The following is a 2,592-nucleotide window of genomic DNA, read 5'->3' as shown; positions in this document are numbered from 1 at the left end:
ATGGATTGGCCATTAGCACTATAAACACATGATGTCTGTTTCATTGCATGGAAAATCCACATATCCAGTCACAGAAGTAGCGGAACTCATGACCCTCCAGGAAATCTCACTATAATTTATAGCTGTCACTGAGTAAACAGAACATATAAAAGTTTTGAATGATAAAACAAAGACAATAAACACTCGACTGCGACAATATAGTTTATCTGTGTTATTCAAGCCATCTCTGGTATTTTCAGAAATAAGTATATTTATAATCCATTGCTAATCGATGTATTCTTTTTAAAGTAGCCTATGGAACATATTTTCTGCCTCATTCTGTGACAAGAAGCCACATCAGATCACAAAAGGAACCATTTGACTGGTGTTGCGGAGTAATAAGGTTATAAAATGTTCTCTTTTGTTGGACAACAGGTTTAGAAATGTGAATACAAGGGAGGTTTAGCTTTAGGCATTTTAATTTAAGCATGTTTAGCTTAGTTAACGGAAGGCTACCTGCTGCCATCAGAGCAAGTGTAATTACTGCATTCACGCACTCCTCGAATGCTCTCATTTCCCGAGTTGTGCTTTTAAGTCGGAATGTGAAAACAACATGGACACTCTCGTTACTACAAAAATTAGTTGGATTTGTATTATTAAAGTTTTCTGACTTGAGTTCATGCGCATTATCTCAGTCGGGAAATTATTTTTCACGTGCGGTGCCGGTGATGATGCTTCTTACGTCTTTTTTGGAGAACCAGAGGACAAATATTTCAATCTATCACTCAGGCATGGCACCGAAATCTGCGTTCTGATTCGGTTCTAGCAGATACCAGTTATATAGTACCGGTGCCATATTGGTACCGGGTTTCGGTACCCAACCCTAGCAGTCGCTCTGAAAAAGTGGCGCCGGCTGAGTCAGCCAGCTGCTCTCGAAACGCTCTTGCAGTACTTTTGTCAAGTTGGACAAAATTTCTAACCGCCATGCACTGCTTCATGTCAGATTTTGATCGATCTGCGCAGCGCTGCGCTAAGTCGAACACACCTATTGGCTTTATGTCATGTGACCTACAAGAGCCTGTCACATGCTTTGTTGGTGTCAATAACAGAAATGCTCACTCTCATTAAATCACAATAATTGCTTAATAAAATTTTTTTTTTAAAAGAGTAAAAAATAAAATAATAAAATAATGTAGCATGAGATTTTAGACACAATGTTTCAGACATAATAAAATTAGGTTTGCAACGAGGCAGAAAATTTCCAGAATTTTTTGGAAACTTTCAAAATTTTTTGAAAGGTTCTGGAAATTTACCAGAAATTTTCCACCTTTCGCAACCCTAAATAACATAAAAATATATATATTTTTAAAACAACTGCATTTCTTCTGTTCTAATAGAGATCGAAAAGAGAGTGACATCTTAAAATTTGGGTTTTTGCTATATGACCCGCTGGAGTCTCTGCACTGACCTGTCTCTGTAACTGAGGCTGCATCATAGGATACGGTTGCCCATTGAGTCGGGGCTGTGCCGAAGGCATGCGATTCTGCGTTGATACCATGCGCAGGTGATGAGGTGGGTACATGTGGGAGGAGCCATTAACCCCACCCCTCTGCAGGGCCTGCATACTAATGAGCCTTGGTGGCTGAAAAGAGAGAGACAGAGGAAGAAATGACAACCTGGTCCTTACATGAACAAATCATACAATCAGGAATTAACAAACTGTAATAAACAGCACATCTATACTGGTCTACCAGCTTGACCAGAATAAACCAGACATGCACGGAAAGCAGAAAATATCTAATCTCTAACGTACCGGTTGCTGTATACCAGTTATCTGTGGTGGACCTCCTTGTCTGGGATGCTGGGACATCTGTGAGGCGATGCGCATCTGCTGCTGAATTTGTTGCTGATGTTGTTGTTGTTGTTGCTGCTGCTGCTGCTGCTGCTGTTGTTGTTGTTGTTGGTGGTGGTGCTGGTGCTTCTGAGCAATTGCAGCCTGCTGCATGTGCTGCAACCTCAGCTGGGCCAGGTTGATCTGTCCTGAGTGCTTACCTGGGTGGTTGTGACTGGGAGAAATCTGCTGATTGACCATCATTTGGGGAGGAGCAGTATGTGACACTTTTTCAATAACCAGATTGCCTGGACAAAAAAGGAAAGGCGTAATCAATGCATCTGAAAGCATATAAATGCCTGTTTACACCAAGTCTAAATTCACGCCATGCTCTGAGAAAGTTAAACAACAAAATAAAATAAAAAATAAAAATACTGTAGTATGATAATTCAGAAGAAAATGATTCATTTTATGCTAAATGATGCAGTATGCTTTTTTTATACTATTAATACAACTAAATGTTTAATTTGATAAAATTATATATAAACATATAATAAAATACTATATAATATTTTTATATGCTTGATTTTATAAGATAAAATACTTAGTATAAAATGTTTACTTTAGTATAAAATGACGAAATGTTAAATTTTAACATTTCTAAACATCAAAATGCAATAAAATAAAATCGGCCACGGTATGATTTTGCAGATGCAATGTTTTTATTTTTTTTTTAAATTTAAATACAAAATAAAATACTGTAGTATATTTCAGATGAGCTT

At 37.7% G+C, this 2,592-nt stretch overlaps 1 protein-coding gene across 1 annotated transcript in view; it reads right to left on the bottom strand.

Annotated features, from left to right (window-relative positions):
• Positions 1 to 2,592, bottom strand: part of LOC107570974 (E3 ubiquitin-protein ligase TRIM33-like) — a 38,819-nt gene that overhangs the window by 21,245 nt on the left and 14,982 nt on the right. Inside the window, exons 8-9 of the mRNA XM_016257256.1 lie at positions 1,793 to 2,118; positions 1,448 to 1,621 (exon numbers count right to left, since the gene is read on the bottom strand). Coding sequence (XP_016112742.1) covers positions 1,448 to 1,621; positions 1,793 to 2,118 — 500 coding nt within the window. The remainder of the gene's footprint in view (positions 1 to 1,447; positions 1,622 to 1,792; positions 2,119 to 2,592) is intronic.

This window comes from Sinocyclocheilus grahami, unplaced genomic scaffold (genome assembly GCF_001515645.1).
Source record: "Sinocyclocheilus grahami isolate Dianchi unplaced genomic scaffold, SAMN03320097.WGS_v1.1 scaffold1529.1, whole genome shotgun sequence".
Taxonomy (NCBI): domain Eukaryota; kingdom Metazoa; phylum Chordata; class Actinopteri; order Cypriniformes; family Cyprinidae; genus Sinocyclocheilus; species Sinocyclocheilus grahami.
The sequence above is the reverse complement of the archived record's forward strand: the minus strand, read 5'-3'. Positions and strand labels throughout refer to the sequence as shown.